The 17,877-nt window shown below is 39.2% G+C and overlaps 2 protein-coding genes across 4 annotated transcripts in view; both read left to right on the forward strand.

The window, feature by feature from the left end:
- Positions 1-17,877, forward strand: part of svilb (supervillin b) — a 54,793-nt gene that overhangs the window by 15,981 nt on the left and 20,935 nt on the right. Inside the window, exons 2-12 of one of the 3 annotated variants that reach the window (XM_079452710.1) lie at positions 238-301; positions 4,666-4,745; positions 4,843-4,900; positions 4,999-5,162; positions 6,164-6,890; positions 13,728-13,898; positions 14,109-14,149; positions 14,235-14,299; positions 15,010-15,146; positions 15,432-15,527; positions 17,032-17,281. In XM_079452710.1, coding sequence (XP_079308836.1) covers positions 238-301; positions 4,666-4,745; positions 4,843-4,900; positions 4,999-5,162; positions 6,164-6,890; positions 13,728-13,898; positions 14,109-14,149; positions 14,235-14,299; positions 15,010-15,146; positions 15,432-15,527; positions 17,032-17,281 — 1,853 coding nt within the window. The remainder of the gene's footprint in view (positions 1-237; positions 302-4,665; positions 4,746-4,842; positions 4,901-4,998; positions 5,163-6,163; positions 6,891-13,727; positions 13,899-14,108; positions 14,150-14,234; positions 14,300-15,009; positions 15,147-15,431; positions 15,528-17,031; positions 17,282-17,877) is intronic. The other 2 variants (XM_079452709.1, XM_079452711.1) reach the window with 2 other exon arrangements.
- LOC306892455 (uncharacterized protein) lies at positions 11,523-13,289 on the forward strand (the record flags this gene model as incomplete). The annotated part of the gene is made up of 1 exon (XM_079453581.1): positions 11,523-13,289. One exon carries the CDS (start codon positions 11,523-11,525, stop codon positions 13,287-13,289), a length of 1,767 nt encoding a protein of 588 aa, XP_079309707.1.

A 17,877-nucleotide genomic window follows, 5' to 3' on the forward strand; every position in this document is an offset into this window, starting at 1 on the left:
GTTGTTTGGACGCAAAACATCTTCTTTTGTATTGCTTAATTTAGTTTATACATTTATGATATAAATGTCTAAATAAAAATATAAGCGTTATGCGGAATTGAAATCATGTTATAAACATCTGTATAGTTCATCTTTATAGAAATAAATCTCCATTACTTTCAAAACAATTTAATGTAGTCTAAAAGCTGAAATGAATTTGACCTACATTGTTAAGAGGTTGCTTGTTTCTTCTTGCAGGTATTGTTGGGGAAACTCCTGCGACGTTCTGCAGCCCTACACTACTGAAGAAACGTGCAGTAAGGTTAGATGCGCTCCGTCACAAATGTTGTCCCCTTTTCTGTTCTACTTTTAACTACAATCTCTTTGCCTTCTTTAACACTTAACTCTAAACGGATTGAGATTGAAGTCATTAGATCCCCAGATGCCAACCTAGTAGGGGTATGACAATATATCAAAGTATCGCAATACGAAATTGTATCATAGAGCTATGGCAGCATCTTTTTAAATGAAATATTTTTGTAAGAATTCATATATATCTATTCAGGTTATTAGTTTACATTAAAATGGTTGAATTAAACCCTGAATGTTGACAATTCTTTAACAAACCAACAAGTGTTACTAAAAATTGTTAATGTTTTGGGGGAAAATCTGCCATTTAAGTGTCATTTAATTTGTTTATTACAAATACCTTAATGCAATCGTAATCGTAAACCCAGTATTGTGTATCGTATTGAATTGTGAGCTGAATGTATCCTACTACCTAGACATTTAAAGGCTCCTCCAAACACTGGTATTTGAACTTTTGGCTAGGTTGTTGTTGGTTGCATATAAACGCAGTTTCGTTTATGCACGCTGACGGTTTGGATAAATAATAGGTTAACCTTGGGTAACGTGAATGGGATTGTGAATGATCATTACGTTGACCAATACATTGATTCTTTAGTTGAAAGGAAGACAATGGCCTAAGAGAAGAGGAAAGGATTGTTACAATAGCGTAAACACATTGTGTGCTGTTATCACCATAGAACCAGAGTGAACGTGGGTCTGTGTTTTATCTCTTGTTCCAGTTAAGCTGTTACAGAACATGTTCAATCAGTTGAGCTACAGGAACAATACATAACAAATTTCGGACTATTGATGCATTGAAAGGTCAATGCACACCCTAAGTAGAACTGTCTTAAAGGGAACCCAGTCTATAGAGAGATGAATGGCTTAATGCATTGTAATAGCCTTACACTACTAGCATTTGTTGTTAGAAATGCATCAAATATTTTCAATTCTTTAAAAATACATAAATATATTACTCATTTTAACCTAAGGAGGCCGCCATTTTCTTTTTCGATGACGTAAAATGGTTGCACACACAGCTAGGCAGCCAAACTAAACACAGACACACTAATCAGTTCTTCAGTAGATATAAGGTTCTGTAGGATTTTATATATATGTGTGTATATATATATATTTGTTTATTTATCATCCATCTAACGTTATTGTCTTCTTTTCTTCGGTCATTAGCTGACAGGGCTAATATTCACGTGTGCTCTAATACAGAATAAATAACCAAACTGCAAGCTTATTTAGTTTATCAGTATATTCTCATATTGTATAAAGTGTATGATTATGGTGGATGCTGATGTCTTTAATAGTCTTAAATGTCTTAAAACGATAGTTTAAAATTGAATACAACTATGATTTAATGCACGCTTACCTTGAACATACGCTTACTGATACTGAAAGCATTCTTCTTTTATGGCAGGCAGGTTGGCTTTTGTCAAGAGGTCATACCGCCACCTACTGTCCCAGTGTGTCAATATATCTGATCTTTTGTGTCAGTTGTTCTTCCACTAAGTTTTTTTTTAAATTGACCTCAATGCAGCTCTTGCCACACAAGAACTCATTTTCATGAGAAGGTTGTGCATGTGTAGCACTGGGTCTGCTGTAAACAGGAGTATTTGGAGCGAGCTGTTTGGTCTGGCAGAGCCATGGTGGAGGGGAACTCTAGATGTATAAATACTTCAGCAGCTAATCTATTTCTGTGGTAAGATTGAAGGGAACGTTCAAGATCCTCTACACCTTGTGCTAATTCATCTAAAAGTGTCACACGGGAACACATCAGTCTAGAGCCGGTCACATGCTCACTGCCTGGCCACTTGAAAGCAAAGAAGGCAAATCTTCATTTAGTTTTATGGAGTGCACAGTCTACAGAGTTTTAACATATTGGATTTGGTTTGAGTCAGAATTTGGTTACTTTACGGGTCTGAACCGGTCACTTTGAACGAAACACATGATCATCATTTTCTGATGTATTGTCTATCCATTTTCACTGTCATTTCATTTAGATTTATTCATTTGCCAGATGCTTTTATCCAAAGCGAATTACAAGTAGGTGAGCATATAAACATTTTGTCAACATGCTACACAGTACATTTAGTTTACTCTGCCATGCTACAAGGAGGATTGAAGCTGGAGTAAGCAATCGAGAGAATGAACAACAAGAATACATAATTTTTTAGACACAAGACAAATACAGTTATTGGTTAGTCAAATAAATGCGGAACAGGTACATTTTGAGTTGTTTTTTGAAAGTTGTGAAGGATGCAGCAGTTCGGGTGGATTCTGGCAGTTCATTCCACCACAGGGAAACTGAATGAGTAAAGGTTTTTGCAAGTGATTTGATGCCTGTGATGGAACAACCAGACACCGCTCATTTTCAGGCTGAAGATGACGGGAGGGGATGTTGACCTGAAGCAGTGAGTTAAGGTAAAGGGGTGAATTTGCTGCAACAGTTCTGAAGGCCAGTGTCAGCGATTTTACAGTGATGCTGGTGGTAACCGGCAGCCAGTGAAGTGAAATCAGGAGGGGTGTTACTTGGGTTCTTTTAGGCTGATTGAAAACTATATGTGCAGCTGCATTATGGGTCATTTGCAAGGGCTTGACTGCATTGGTTGGAAGGCAGGTCAGTAGAGAATTGCAGTAGTCCTATCTTGATATGACCAGGCTTAGACTAGCAGCTGAGAGGCATGCTCTGACAGGAACGGCCTAATTTTCTCGATATTGTAGAGCAGATATCGGCAAGTTCGAGTGGTTGCTGTGATGTGAGCGGGGAATTTCAGCTGGTCGTCCAACGTCACCCACAGGTTTCTCGCAGATTTTGTGAGTGATAGTTCATTATCTGAGCTGAATGGTAAGGTGGTGTTCAATTGATTGGTGGGCCAGAATAACCAGGAGTTCTTTCTTGGGCAGGTTGAGTTGTAGGTGGTGCTCTTTCATCCAAGAAGAGATATCCAGAAGACGGGCAGAGACACGAAAAGAGATGGTGGGGTCATCTGGCTGAAAAGATAAAAAAAGATGCGTATCATCTGCATAAAAATGGTATGAGAACCCATGTGCCTTAATAATTGGACCCAGGGAAGTGTTATATATAGAAAAGAGGAGAGGAGCAAGAACTGATCCCTGAGGAACAGTTGTCAGCTGAGATCTGGATGTCTCACCTCTCCAGGGTACCTTAAAGGATCTGCCTATCAGATAAGTCACGCCAGTTGAGTGCACTTCCAGAGATACCCAGTTTGAAGAGAGTGGACAGCAGTATCTGGTGGTTCACCGTGTCAAATGCAGGAGAGAGATGAAGCAGAAGAAGGACAGTTGACAAGGATTTAGCCCTTGCCTGCCGTTGGTTTTAGACGACAGACAGGAGAGCGGTCTTTGTAGAATGTCCTCCTCCTCCTCCACATTTGTATACACTGACTCGGTACTGCCTACGTTAAGCATGACCGTTTCAACGTATTTCCGTATTATGTGAAGTCGTGATCACGCTTCGGAGAACAAGAAAGATCAGGTACCTCTATAATAGTGTTAGGTATTAACAGTCCTATAAAAAAGTCTTAACTTTTAAGTTCTTACTGTTTTTAAACATCATCGGCTCTATTTGTGCCAGTGTCCGGGAATTTAACCTACCATGCATGCACACATTAACGTAATTTTTTGCGCTATAAAATTATTCTTCCTGTTAATTTTATACTACTACTGGAATCTGATAGTGTGTTTTCTTTGTTAAATCATTCTACTTGTTCATTTAATACTGCTAGTACAATTTGATGGGGTATTGCGCTGTAAATTAATCCTACATTTTTCTTTTATGCTGGAAGGACAATCTGACAGGGTATTTACGCTGTAATCTTATTTTACATGTTTATATTAAGCTGGTAGGAGTCTGACAGGGTTATTTTGTATTGTAGAATCATCCTACCTGTTTATTTTGTCGATGTGGTCAAGATTATACATTTTGCCCTGCGGTAAGACAATCTGACCGGGTAGGACAATTCGACAGAACTCGTTTCCTCTTCAAGTCTTCCAAAATGCATATTGTGCTCCTGTGAAATGCAAGTTCTGTCTTGCATTTATTGCACACAAAAGCAATTCTTGGTTGTAAGATTTGTGAAATTTTCCCAAACCGTGCTAGTTCGGAGTCGTTTGCACTGATTCATAATTCGCGACTTTTCTTCTTCTGCAATCCCATTTAGGAAGGCTGTATGACACACTAGCGCCAGAACGCCTTAGCAATAATGCAGGCTCTTACATTAAGTCACAAGATGAAACGACTACTTGACAAATCGTTGCTGCACTGGTTGTTACCCATTTCACAAATTCTATATATCTGGCTTACAGCTTTGGCGTTGATGAGAGGACTCCACTGGTTAAAAGCACGTCAGATATAGATGCTAACATCCTTTCTGTGCTTCCCAAAGGTGAGATAACATTGCAACATTCTTACTGTATAGTGTAATATAAAGAAGGATATAGTGGAATGATTCTTAAATACATTTTTACCAAAGTTCCTTTCAGTTTCAGAGCTCAGGAAGCAATTTGAAAGCATAATCGGAAGTAATCCAAAAATGAACAGGTATGTTTTCTTCCCCAGCGGTTCTCTGTGTATGTTAAACTGATCGTCTTGAGCCTTTGAAGCTGAAACACTGAATGTACTGGTGTTTTATCTTTCAGAAAAGAGAGGATAGCACGCAGGATGGAGGGGATCGAGACAGATGTTCCCACCGCTCTTGCTACAAGCGTGCCGCACACAGGTGGACTGGTGACCAATCGGCTGCTGGAGGAGGACACCCCACGTTACACCCGGGCTTCAGATCCTAGCGATACAGGCATTGTGGGTAAGATCATGATACATTGCCTGGAAATTCTTTAATATTCTGAAAATTAAAAAAATGTGAGGAACATTTTATTGAGTTCAGTTATTGAGCATGTGTATACAAAAATCTTACCTGGATTCCCAACATTACGCCTATAATTATGGTTTATCATTTGAGATATCAATTTTATGTTTCAAACAGAGGTGGCAACATCAAACAATTGTTACAGATTACAACTTTCCCATACACATATCTGTAGATGAATCAAATAAATATGTCAGTCTGTAGAGAATATAAAACCTTGCAAATTTGGTTTGGTTTCTTCACAAACATTTATTTTTCATTTCAAATTATGTCACGATGCCTTATTTTCTTTTATTTTTAGTTCCCCTTCCAGCAGTTATTTAACAGAAATAGTCATGGTAAAAATCTCCTTTTGTATATTAAGACCATATTTTAAGATGTTGACTTTAGGCACTTCTGATGAGCACTTTTTATTTCACATAAATAATTCATCTTAAAGCTTTTTGTTTAACATTCAATGTTCTAAATGTTCTGTTGCTTGTCATTTGTTTTAATATTGTAAAAACTAAAACCGGAAAAGCTGCTGGACCAGTGTTGTTTACTTGCAAAATGGTCCATAAAATTTACGTCAAATTCTTTAAAGGAGCAATGTGGGTTTTTAAGGAGCGTCTATTGACGGAAAAAGCAATATAACATACAATACTAATTCTTCAGAGGTGTACATAGACCATACGTAATGGACCGTTATGTTTGTATGAACTTTGAATAAGCTATTTCTATCTATATACAGAACAGGCCTACATACATTGAATTCGCCATGTTGCTTTTGTACAGTAGCCCTAAACGGAAAAACAACTCTACAAAGTGCGTTTCCACTTCCATTCCTTCTACCATAGTCTTGTTGTCCATGACTTTACAAAGTTTTTAATATTTAAAATTAATATAGTGTAATATATGATATTATAGTACTATGTATTTTTCTCTTTGTCATGCCCCAGTACGACGCTACAGTCATGATGAGATCGAAGCTCCAGAACGGCAGTCCCGTACTCGAATGCACCACGATCCAAAGCAACTCAACCATCCTGACCCAGTGCCCCCAACCTCAGAAGAGTCAGATGTAGCCAGCCTCAGCTCCAAAGCAGAGCGGATTGCACGCTACAAAGCTGAACGTCGCCGCCAGTTATCAGAACGTTATGGAATCCTGCTTGACCAGGAAGTGGATATGGATTTTGCGCCACGCTACACACGTGCCCGCAGAGAGTCAGACCTGTCAGACAAAGCAACTCCACCTGACAGGTGGCGGGGAGAGAGCCGGACAAGGGACGGGGCTTTGCAAGAGCGTGATAACGGGCAGGAACGAAACAGCAGCAAATCCATGTACAGCAGTTCAGGGATGGGGCGGGTCTTTATGCCTTCTGACTCTGCCTCTGAACATGCTCATCCTCCATCAGGCTTTGATGTCGAGCGAGAGAGAGAGAGGGCAATGAACTTGGAAAATAATAGACGTGCACCAGACCGAAGTCCCAAATCCCGCCCACAGGATGCAGCAGTTCCCTTGGAAACGACACCCGCACAACCAACGAGGGGTGTCGCTGTTGTTACGGTGCCAAGTTCTCCTAGGACAGCGCGTCGAGCCTCTTTACCTTTGGCACGGCATGGCGTTATCTCTCCTGGAGATCTGTTTATCGAACAACAAGCTCAAAACATCCTCAACAGGCAGGGGTATGTATTCATGCACAGTTTTAGATGTTCCTTATGCTCAGTGTTGGGTGTAACTAGTTACTGTAATTGAATTACTTTTCCCCGGATGAAAGTAAAGTAAGGAATAATTTTATTTAATTACAGTTACTTCTGATGTAATTAAACTAAATACTTTGTGTAATAAATGTGCGTGCAAAAGTGGAATTGATACAAAAATTCAAAGTCTTTAAAATATGTGCTTTAATGTATAATTCTTACAATTGTAATACTTTGGTCAGTTAATAATGTACTTTATATATTTTATATTATTTATTTGAATGAATTAAGCGCCGTTTCATGTCTATCCTTGAATCACTTAACTAATCAAGGTTCATATAGGATATAGATAGTAATAGGTAATTAAATACTTTTTGGAGAGAGTAATTTGTTCAGCAATCTAAATACATTATTGAATGTATTTAGTAACTAGTAATGAATTAATTTTTCAGAGTAACGTACAAACACTGCTTCTGCTCTTGATCTAGTTCCTTCAAGAACAAAAATGGGTCAAATCAAAGTGTTTTAGTTGGCCCTAAAACAGATTTTCAACTTAAACATTTTATAAAATAAACAGTCAAGATAACAAGAGAGATTAAAATGCTCATAAAAAATATCTTCACAACAGGGTTAACAGTTGCCATCATCTATTTATCTGACTGTCCCTTTAAAATAGTGGTCTTTAAGAATAATGCTTCCATTTTTTTCTCTCAGTCAGATAATGCTGAAGCTCTTAAACGTGCTCGGGTAAATGTGCTGAATAGACAGTCTTTTGTGTCTAGTCAGGTTCAGAATCATGCCAAAGAGCTGCTGCTCTGCTGGGATAAAATATGTAGAAGTGCTCGCTATGCGTCAGCAAGAATGTCACTTTTTACTTTAGTGCTGTTGAATTATATTGTATGAACTGCTAGTTTTAATACCGTCTATAGTGGTGGACAAGAGATGACAGTAACTGGTTGTTTTTCAAACATTTTTAAATATTTTTCTCAGCATTCACAGCAATAATTTTCTTTTTGTAAAATAAGTCAAACTGGGTGACTTAGTTGCAATTGAAGTGTTCAATTTTTATGGTCATTATTGTGGTGTTTACAGTACAACAGGTGTTCCCAAATTGAATTCTTTTTTGACCCCAGATCTATCAAATGATTCTAAAAACCCACCGAAATGTTTTATATATAAATACTGGAAAATGTACATTTGTTCTCTTTTAGTAGAAAGACGTTGGACCACAAAAACAGTCATAAGCACGGTTATATTTGTAGTCAAAATGATCGATTTTTCTTTCATGCCAAAAATCATTAGAGTATTAAATAAAGTAATGTTTTTGAGTGGATGTAGCAAAATAGCGACCAAAAATGGCCAGAAACATGCCTACAAACTTCCCTCGCTTCCACACGCAGGTCATTTTGGTAAAACCCACTCAAGTTTGCTATGATAAGAGAATTTCTGCTTTCGGGTTCATCTAATCTCCACATCGTCATTACAGCAGTAAGCCAATAGAGAGCATTAAAACAAACCTGTTCTTAGCAACAGCCTGGTACAGCGCCTCTGATGAACAACTTTAAGGGCGATTTTCTCAATATTTCGATTTTGTTTCTTTTTTTTGCATCCTTAGATTCCAGATTTTCAAATAGTCCAATATTGTCCTAACCCATCAAAACTTATTTATTCAACTTTCAGTTGATGTATAAATCTAAATTTCGAAATAATTTACCCTTACGACTGGTTTAGTGGTCCAGGGTAATATCAAAATACCAAATGGTAAAATATCAAACCATTGGCAGTCATTAATGTGCGACCCACAAGTATGCCCCGACCTACAGTTTGAAAACCTGTGCCTTAGAAATCCTCAGCATTTCCTAAACTGGACGTGCCATTCAAATAGTTATATAACTGATTCTCTTAAAAGCCTTTGATGAGAAAGAGATCCAGACTGATGAGATCATTCCTTTAATAAGCCCCCTGAGACAGTATGATGTCAGAAACATATTGTGAAACCTCAAAGCTAACTACATTGGTTAGGTGAGAAGCAAGTCAGAAGAAGTACCTATCAATGGTGTCTTTCCAGAAAGTCACTGAGGATTGATGAGGACATGAGTGTTTTTGTTATAGTTGCAAATGTCATTGTGATGTGTTCTAAGCCTCTGTGTTCTTTAGTCTGGCAGCTCTGTCTCAGAGCGAGTGGTCCCTCAGGAGAGACGTGGACAATGAAACACATTTACAAATCAACTGGCCATCCAGGTATCAGAGTCAGTGTGACCCATCCCTTGGCGACCCACTAAACTGCCTTTCCATTATTAATTCTCCACATCTACCCCTCATGCTCATAATTTACCGTACATGAATACCAGTAATGTACAGAGCTTTTCATATTTCCCTTGACCATTCAATAAACGGTCACTATAGATGATGGCAAACAGTTCCCTTCTTAACCCCACCCACTTTGTTTGTTCCTACTGACCCCCAAATATGACCAGCTTCTAACCATAAATATACAGTAGTCTCTACAGTGTACCCCATAATTACAAATATTAAATTGTAATTCTGGAGAGTGGAAATTAACAAACAGTGACTGAAGCTCCAGTATTAGTTACCAGCCCTGTTGAAAAAAACAGCATATGCTGGTTAGGTAGGTTTTGCAGCATTGTAGCCGGTTTGTGCGGGTCATGTGCTGGTTTAAGATGGTCCTGAGCTGGTTTAAGCTGGTCCTAAACCAGCTCAGAACCAGCTTACACCAGCACAAAATACCTACCATGCTTCAAACCTTACCAGCATATGCTGTGTGTTTCAACAGGGAGAATTACCAATTTACCCGAGAGTGGTCAAAATGAACTGCAATGAGTTACATAAGGCATTTATTCAGAACCTAATCTTGTGTGCATAAGAACCACACACAAAAGTATCCTAGCACGGAAAAGAATCCTTGCGAGAGTGCATTTTTGCTTCGAAAACAAAAGCAATTCTCTTTATGCTCTCGCAACGGCTAAACACACGCTTGCTCATTGTGTTGACTTCTGACTTTTAGGGCAGGACAATGGTGTTATGTATGCCCTACATATTCTTTACAGGAAGTTTGGTATGTGTATTCATAATTGCTTTTGTATTGTTAATAATTTTCATGAAACCGTTTCATGAAACAGTTTCATGAAACAGCATTAATTAAATGGCTACAACAGCATAACTCAAAGCACAAGTTATTATAAATCATGTACCTTCTAAAATGTAATTTAAATAATTATTTTGTTTTGCTTTATTTGTTCTAAAAACACAAATAAACACAAGAAAACCTTAGGCATTACCAATTTTTTGAAAACTTGAATTAAATTACTACAGCAGACATTTCATTCTATTATTGTAATTTTTTTAGTTTTTTAATAGGTCATTCATGAAATGTAAATTTAACTTTATTTTACAGCATACATTTTGTTGACAGATGTAAGAAATCCAAATGTAATTTGTTAAAATACTAACACATATCTAAGCCAAGGTAATCCACTAATCATTAATAAGACGGGTCTTGGTCTGTAGGTGACCGCTCATTTGATTGGTAAATTTTAACCTGCAGAGACATCTTCCATTGTCCTGCCTCCAAAGTCAATTTGACGAGAGAACAAGTGTTGAACCATTGCGAGAGCGTAGAGAGAGAATTGCATCAAAGCCTCTGCTTTTTGCACACGGAGCAGAAATGCGTTCTCGTGAGGATGTGTTTATGCTCCTGGAACTGTTCTGCATGTTTAAATCCTGTGTGCATGTGTGGTTTTCATGTGTCTTGAGTTTAGGGTTTGAATAAATGCCATAGTTACAGACTTGTTAATGACCCTTTAATCCAGAGAAATTAAGTATTAATTTGCCCTTCAGTTGATAAAGCGATTTGTGGTCTTTTGTGAGACGAAGAGCAAGTTTGTTGCAGCAGAGTTAAAGATGCAGTCCGTAACATTTGCCTCGATCAACATCCCTGTTCGAAACATTGCCGGTTTTGTCCAATTCTTTTCATGGGTTGAAGTACAAAACATGCAATTTCCTGCAAACGTAAGGACAGCTCGAATTATGAATCTGTTGCAAATTAGGGTCAGGTGAGAAGATTTAAATTTTTTATTGTTCTTGCATAGTAACTGCTTTTTTGTTCATTTTTAAAGTTACAGATCCTTCAAAAACTAACTTTGATCTTTTGGAGAACATTTCTGACCCTTGATTTCTCTCTGGAAAGTTTTCGATGACAATTGTGAAATGTATTGTTAACTTCTCTCTTTCCTTCCTGTATGAAGAATACGAGTAAGAGAGAGACAGGCAAGAGAGGACAACTCTGTAAGAGGTTCTGATTCAGGGTCGGATGCACCCTCGGTAAGACGACATCCAAAAGTAACCCCACCATATTTGGCTCCACGTCCTCAATCTGCAAACCAGCCACGAACCCGGAGCACAGAACCTCCAAACCAGTGTGCAGAGACACGTCAACAAAGGGCGCACAGTGCGGAAAGACAACGGTTCCAGCAAACTCACAGCATGGATTCGCCTACTAACCTTCACACACAATTAAGTCAACCGGCAAGCAATCAGCGTGCCCAAAGGTCAGAGCCCCCAAGCTATGAGCAGGAGCCCGGCGTACACCCTAGCACCATGGGCTATCAGCCAGGGTTCAAGCAGTCTTTGCCAAGGCGAGGTAGCTTGGATGCTAAACAACTCTCCCAAGCACAGGGACCTTTCCAACAACCACACCCAGCAAACAAAGACCTACAGCAGCCACTACCTGGTCGTAGAGATGGCCATCAACCTGTACAAAAATATAGGGCCATCCTTCAACCGATGCCTTTGGACCGACCAACTCAAGCTCATGCACCTTCTAAGAAACCCCAAGATGTACGTACACGTCCGTCTCTTGAACAAACACAATATGGTACTGTTTTGGGCCACCCTTTGCAATATGGTTCAATTCAAACACTTCCTCCAGCCTACGGACAAACTGTCCACTCTACTCCTGCTTATGGCCATCTACCACAACCTTCAACTTCTGTGATACACCATGTGCCTGGACCTCCTCCTGAGATGCTGGATGCCAAAGGACACTTGGGTTCATCAACATCTATAATCAAAGAGGGTGTAGATTCTAAACGTAAAGATAGTGCTGACCAGATTCAGTCTCTTCCGAGAGAAGGACGATCAACATTCAGGGTGACTGTACCTTCAGGAGGGCTACTTCGGAGCAGAAAGGCTGTGCTACCCTCAGAGATCCGCCGCAGAGAAAAGAGTGTGGATGATCCCATGCGTGGACATGATGAAGATTTGGAAAGTCACAGAATTAGAAGGATTAGCGAGCCAGCCGTCCAAGAGGGAAGAAGTGGAAGAAAGTTGGAGAAAGGAGAAGGGCATGATGGAAGAGAAGACGCTTATATGGAAGAAAGAATGGTAACTAGTAAAAAGATAATTGATCTTCCAAATGACAGAGAAGGTCAGGGTGTCCGAAGGATGAGTCAGTCTGAGGAAAGAGATATAGAAAACTGTTCAAAGAACAGTTGGAGAAGTGAAGATGTAGGGCATGGCGTAAATATTGATCAAACAGAACGAAGAAAGCAAGAAAGTGGTATTAAAATAGAGGAGAGGAAAGGTAACTGGAGCAGTAACTTAATGGAGGTCGACTGGGAAAGTTACAAGAAGATGGATGATTTCAAAGAAAGTGAAAGGCAAGTTGATAGAAGCCGCCAAACTGCACATGCAGTTCAACCACATGTACAAGGTGATACTAAAATGATCCAGGACATGGGGGTGCAAGCAAGCCACAGATTTGTGGCAGAAGGATATGGTAGAAGACGAAGGGGAAATCTGTCTGAAAGTGATGACATGCATGTCAAAAGAAGAGGGATAAGCCAGTCGGAAGATGGTTGGGATGGACGTAGGGTCCGTAAAATTGGCCAGTTGGATGAAGGGGAAGTTCAGGGAGTTGGTAAAGTCAGCCAATCAGATCATTGGCAAGGAGATGAAAAGGGACACCAACCTGAAGAAAAGGATCTCATGACCTCACAAGCACAATTAACCAATGAGCAGCATTCTAGGCAGAAAGGCTCCTCCCTCCCACAAGCTCAACATCGAGTGAATCAGGATGCAGCTGACCTTAGGCCAAAAGGCAGAAACAGATCCATGTCAGACATTGGAGTGACTCGGAGGTCTGCTGCATTGCGAAGTCTGGAGCGTGGTGCCGGGCGAGAGGCTGCCATGGGGACGGGGCTTCACGCTTGGGATGCGGGTCCTGTGGCCAATGGTGAAATGGGTTCTTTGGACACTCGAGTTTCTGTGGCGAAGTTGAGACATTCCTACTTGGAGAACGCTTCTGGACGCAGGCCTGAACTGTATGTGGGCTGGCATGTCAGCATGCTGAGAAAGGATCCTTAACTGGTGTTGATTGAAGCCACTAACTTTACAGGCTTAACCCTTACATTAGTGCTGGTGTAAATTATAAATTACTGAAGATTGCTGTACAATGGAAAATTCAAGGACCACTAACTGCTTCAATGACAAATTAGCACTTAGGTTCTCACAGTTTTTATTTTGTGTGATTATATTTGAGCTGGAGAAAACAGATCATTTTTAGATGTTAACTAACACGTGCGCATGACTAGAATATATGGCTGGAATTAAATGCTTGTCGAAATTTTTTCAATCTTCATCTTGCCCTAATCTGTTGTCAATTAATTTGTTGTCAATGCTTGACTATCATGAAGAACTATTCAGTTTTTTCTGATTTGTTCATTTGTTCAAGTGTGCTACGTAACATTGTTTTATTTTCTTTGCCTGTTTACAGTATGACATTTTTTTCTTGATCTAATAAAGGGAAACTAAAGGAGATGTTGTTCCTATGGAGGCTGATCCAGCTGTCAGTGGTGAACGGGAAAGAAGTGCCCGTCGGCCCCGGCGTTACATTTCCTCTGGGGATGACAGGAAGTCCTCTGAGAGGTTTAGAACCCAGCCAATCACATCAGCTGAAAGACTGGAATCTGATAGGTACAGTGTAACAGGAAGTACTTTTATTTAATTAACTTAAACAAATTTGCATGTTTATGTTCTTTTTTTGCTCTGTTTTCTAAATCGGTTAATGCAAAAGGGAATTTGTCGTTTCATTATGATTTATTTTTTTCCTCTTGCAACAATACCTCCATTTTTTTCTGTGTTCATTATTAGTTTTTAATCTAAATTTTTACTTTTTTTTTAAAGGGCCCGCCTTAGTCCGGAGATACAAAATGCAGAGCGTGAGTGTAAGTTCATATTTGTCAATAAACCATTGTGTTTCCTTTTGCTGCTTCAAAAATGTTTTTAATCCACCAACCTCTATTTCTCTAGTGGACGAAGAGAAAATGGATGAACGAGCTAAAATGAGTGTGGCTGCCAAGAGATCTCTCTTCAAGGTATCAAAGATTTCTTTCCTTTTCATGTACCTTATGAATTAAAGTTGCTGTGTGTGATTTTTATTTTTTTATTTTTTTCGGAGGATCTATTGAGAGTAATGCAATAAATTCAGAGGTGTTTTAAGAGCGTAATTAATGAGGCGGAATGTTTTTATTACCTAAGAATGAGCTATTTCTAGCTACACACACCGCAGGTACCCTTATATGAAATGTACCATGTTGTTTCTACAGTAGCCCTAAACAGACAAACTGCTCTACAGAACGAAAGAAAGAAGCGAAAACGTAACGACATCTTTGTTCGGTGTCAGCCTCCGTAGTACTTCAAAAAGGGGGAGGGGCGGAGTGAGCCATTGGCTGCAATTCACAACCTCACCACTCGATGCTGCTAAATTTCACACATCTTAAATGCATAGACATTTTGCCACAAAAAACATGTTAGTGGTCACCTCATGAGGAATAATTTTTTCATTGATTAATTTAAGCCTGACCACAAAGTCTTTACAGTACATTTCACATAAGATTGCTTTGTAGAAGCTGTTTTTGAATGAGATTACTGTAAAAACTAAAATCAGGAGTGAAAGAAAGGATGGCATGTGGTTATGAAATGCTTACAATAGTTCACCCTTTCTTGCACCAGAATAAACTTTTTATAATTGAAATTTATGGGAAAAAAGTATTATTATACTGTTTAAATATTTGTTGTCTTTCAGGAGCTGGAGAGAACTTCAGACGGAGGTGTTCCCAAACCTCGGTCACGCAATGCTGCGGTCGAGCGTAGACTCAGACGAGCACAGGACCGCTCACGGACACAACCCGTGACACCAGAGGAAGTGGTCATAGCCGCCAGGTAAGTAATTTCCTGCTTGAAGGTTTTTGTGCTTTCATCATCAAAACACATTAAAATGCACACACATCCCCAAATCCATGTTTGACCTCTTTGTTTTCTTTCAATATGCTTTTTAAATACATCCATCATTGATCACACGTTCTCGCTATCCCATATTTGGTGCCATCATACTCCTGTGATGTTGTTTTGAACAGTTTTCACTGCCCAACCGTTTTGTGCACACCTCTCTCATTTATCAATGATTTTCATTTACTTCTTTCCTCCTTGTTGTTTTGTTCTCTAAAGTTCCCCCACTCCCCCCACCCAACTCATCACTATTCACACGACTGCTCCCAGAATCCCCAGCCCTGCTATAGTCAGCACCTCCATGACTAGCTTCAGGTATCATCTGGGTGTCGTTTGCTTCCGTGTGTTTGTGTGACAATGAACAAATTGCATGCATTCATAACCTTGGCTTTGATAGCAGTTGGCCATTACATGTCATTGTGTGAGGTCATTTTTGGGCATCTAGTTTTGCCAAATGAAATGATTGCTTTTGCTTTGTTGAGCATTTCCCAATTAATAACCCCTTCACACACTTTAACCATTGAATAAGTCAATGTCTCTGTGTTAGGCTGGATAGGATGCTCTGACACAATTTTAGGGGACATCCCCGAATCTGCCAGTCTGTTGTCTCTGCGTATTGTGTGTGAAAGCGTTTTAGACTGATATAATGACACAACAGAGAATTAAGTTTATAATTGAGCAGACAGTTACTGTAGAGATTTCTCATCCAATCAACCAGTGTTGTCTCACTGTTTGATGCATTGCGCCCTCTGTTGGTGAACGCTTATAATACACATTGTTTTCAATGGCAGCATGAAAAACAAAACGTTTTCGATATTAGATCTCACATACTTGCATGTATATGGTTACATAGGTTTATACACACACATATATGCTATCTGTCAAAAGTTAAAGGTCACTTAATCCTTGTTTATTATATCCACATATTAGAATAATGGTAAACGCACCAGACTATGGGAATTGTTGTGACTAAAAATAATAAATCAAAATTATATTATGTTTTAGCATTATTCAAAGAAGTGTTCCCTTTGCCTTCAACTTGTATAATGAAGAGTTCATTTGCAAAAACAGATTTTTCAAGAAGTCACGTTCTAGTGTTTTAACTAACACATGAATTTTCTAAAAATTTTCTCAAACTCAAACTTTAAATGTGCATTTTATTGAGCAACTTCTTGACATTCACCATGAGATGCTTTTTTGATTAGTATTGGAATTCTTCTTTCAGTACTTCATTATTTGGTCCAAGTCATGCATAAAAAAGGAAACTTAAAGATCTTAAAGAACATTTCAAATTTTAGTGAGGTTATGTAGGTCACTGTGCGTGTAATGAAAAATATGAGTGTATATTCTGTGTGCCCAGGGTGTTTGCGTTTGCGCATGGTCGCCCGGATTAGCTGTAAATAAAATAGTCCAATGCGAAGCACATTCTCAGTTTTGCACGGACACCCAAATGTCAGAGGTGTCATCTGACAATCAAATGAACAAAACTATGAGGGTAAAAAATAGTAAATAAATTCTCTATATGGCCAGGCACTAGATTAGCATCTGTATGTGATGTGGGTAAAAGTTACACGATGTGATTGAAAAATCAGATCCCTCACTTATTCCTTCTACTTATAACGCAATGCTTTCCATCACCATTACAGAAGATGTACGCATATGCCAGTCACTTTTGCCGAAGGTGACTTACATTGCAGAGTAAAATTTGTGTTTGTCTTTCGAGTTTGCCGTGACATTGGTCTACAGCACATCTGTATGTATCATTTATATATGCTGTATGCATCGTTTGGTATAAACATGCTTCAAATTTCCCATTCAGCCTGCAGGCGTCTTCGGCGCGTGGCTCGGTTCACCGGGAGCAAGAAAAAGAGGCGATTCCAGAGGAAGAGGGGGTGGGTTTTGACGAGCCAGACCTATCAACATTAAGTCTGGGTGAGAAGATGGCACTGTTTAACCGCTTATCACATGCCCCTGGCCAGTCAGCAAACGGACTACGCCCAGACACCCGCCATCGTAGGGCCAATCCTCGTTTCCAGACCCAACCCATCACCCAGGGCGAGGTTGAACAGGTCTGTCTTTTTTATATTCCTACTTTTTCATATATTCAAAAACATGTTTTGTTTGAAATGGATGTCATTTATTTGACAATTTAAAAACTTTTTTTAGGGAAAGGAAATTGTATTTTATGGATTCTTATTTTACATAGGAGTTATCTTGCAATTACAAAGAATCGGCACACTTTTCAAAAACAGAAATTAGGTTTGCCGAGGTGTTCTGAATAGTTTAGAGGTATTCGGTAAACTCCAGTCAGTGCTCTCCTGGAAGTAAAGAGACATTGTGCCATTTGCAGGAATTTACACTTGATGTAGACTCATCCGGTCACACAGATCGACCCACTGTGACTAATGATTCTGTCGGCCCCCCTCAGAGCGAGCAAGTAAGACTTTGGACAGAGGCTTTTGATTGGCTGATTATTAAGAGCCTTGCCTTTATCGCAGCAGCTGATTGGTCCGAGCAGTGTTGCGTTTTGAAACGCAATATTTGTTGCATTTGCATTTTGTGCATTATAACTTTGCTTAGATTTCTTTTGCTGTTCAATGACTAGTTTAGAAGATTCACCTTAAAATCTCTAATCTTAATGCTTTATGGGATACTTCACCCAAAA

This window comes from Barbatula barbatula, assembly GCF_947034865.1.
Source record: "Barbatula barbatula genome assembly, chromosome: 3".
NCBI lineage: Eukaryota > Metazoa > Chordata > Actinopteri > Cypriniformes > Nemacheilidae > Barbatula > Barbatula barbatula.